This window comes from Aplysia californica, unplaced genomic scaffold, assembly GCF_000002075.1.
Source record: "Aplysia californica isolate F4 #8 unplaced genomic scaffold, AplCal3.0 scaffold00597, whole genome shotgun sequence".
In the NCBI taxonomy this organism is placed as follows: Eukaryota; Metazoa; Mollusca; class Gastropoda; order Aplysiida; family Aplysiidae; genus Aplysia; species Aplysia californica.
The window spans coordinates 367,875-369,794 of NW_004797867.1; the positions used below are offsets into that span (position 1 = coordinate 367,875).

At 39.0% G+C, this 1,920-nt stretch overlaps 1 protein-coding gene across 1 annotated transcript in view; it reads left to right on the forward strand.

Moving 5' to 3' along the window:
- The window catches only part of LOC101864712 (annulin), a gene marked incomplete in the record, with an annotated part of 24,133 nt that overhangs the window by 11,424 nt on the left and 10,789 nt on the right, over positions 1–1,920 (forward strand). Inside the window, 1 exon segment of the mRNA XM_013087519.2 lies at positions 678–852. Within this exon segment, the coding sequence (XP_012942973.1) occupies positions 678–852 (175 nt within the window).

Here is a 1,920-nt window from a genome sequence, read left to right on the forward strand (position 1 = left end):
GGGGGGGAGGGAGGTGTACATGTGAGCAATGGATTATGCAACTGATACCCACTATGTGTTGGGGGTTTTATTAGCACTCCTCATAAGTGTATGTTGCTTGGGCTTGGAGAAAGACAAATAGAACACATTAAATCATGTTAAGCCTCCTGCTGGCACTAAGGAAAAGAAAATTCAACAAAATTGTGCACACAAATGCACCACTTTTTAAAAATGTTTAATATCACATGCCTTTACGAGGTCGTCGTTCAATATCTCTGTATTATTTCAGCCCATCTGAATTTTATGGACTAGTATCTTATTTTTGACTCAATTAAAAGAATCAAATAGACTTTCAGCTTTTTTTTTCCTGCTCATCCGTCTGTGGAAAATTCCTGGTAATGCAAGAACCTATATCTCCCCAACGTCGCTACCCAAGAATTAGAAAGTTATATCTAATCAGTAGATCTACATAGTTTTGAGAAATCTGACGTTGAAAATTGTGAGCTTCATAACTTGTAAAGCTTGTCCGAATGCAATTCTTTAAATGCGTTGATAACTACTCCGAATAATCTTACAATTTTGGTAGAGCAGAATATACCATTTTGCTTCCTGACCTCATGGTCTTAGTAACTCAAAAGGGCCAAAAATGTCAGATAGAACTTTCTAATTCTAAGATAGCGGTATCTTATTTCTTCCAGCTCAACGACGCTGATGATAATGGAGTTTTGAGTGGACGATGGGACGGAGAGTACGATGATGGTGTCAAGCCCACCACGTGGACAGGAAGTGCCACCATTTTGAAAAAGTACTGGAAAAACAAGTGTCCTGTCAAGTACGGCCAATGCTGGGTCTTTAGCCATCTGCTTACCACTGGTAAGACCCCTTCTTATGAGCTTCGTTTGTGACGATTCATCTAGGAATAAAGGGGGCATGCAATCCACCGCGTTTGTAAGAATTTGTGTATTAACAACTGCGCCTTTCCCAAAATCAGCCGTTTTAAAATTAAAGGTCAGTATGACTTCCCCGGTTTGGAGCAAACCAAAGGCGAGAAAGATCTCGCCCAAAATTGGTTGGAGACTTACAAATAGATCCACTGAATAGCAACAGATATAACTACAGCTACCATGAATGATAAATAGTAAGACAAGACGTAAGACAGAAATGACAAGACCACATGCGATAAATAACTTTTCAACTTTCAGAAACTAAATATGTCCTGTCAATGGTATATAATTGATAGAACATTTTCCTCTATAAAGCTTCATTTTTCTTAAAATACTCTCACTCTTATATAAACAACCTACTTAAAACTGGAGTTGGTCCAAACTAGAAATAGTTACTAAGATCTCATGATATCAACTTCAGAGCATCGTCCGTATTGTCTGTTCATCTTTCTCCCTTCTTCCATACCCTGAACACCTGCATGGTCTAGTGTTTCCGCCCTAAATAATCTATTTTAGTCATGCCATACGTCCAACTCAAACAAAAGAATGAAGAAAAGAAATAAACGAACAAACAGACGAGACAATTTGCTTGAACAAATAACATTAATGTAATATCGTTGTTGGGATGTTGTATCCCTTTCAGGCCTGGTTGCCCCTGACAGGCTAGGTAGAAGCCCGCTTCCAAAATGATCTGAAGTATGTCGATGGGGGTGTAAAACAACTACATAAAAAGGACGCAAGCTAACAACTTTTCTTTTACTTGCTAAAACAAAAAACGGTTGGCAATTTCAAAACACGGGAAAACATATAAAGAACACCACATCAGGTAGAAGACCAATTACATCCTTCTTTGGTGGTCACAAATTCCAGAGAGTCAAAATTTGGGCCCAGTGGCAGAAATTACATCCTGGAATCACAACGAGGTTCATGTTTTACTCGTTCTTCCTGGAATGTTTCCTCTCAGCACGAAATTTAGCTTTGCGCGGAAAGGGTGCGG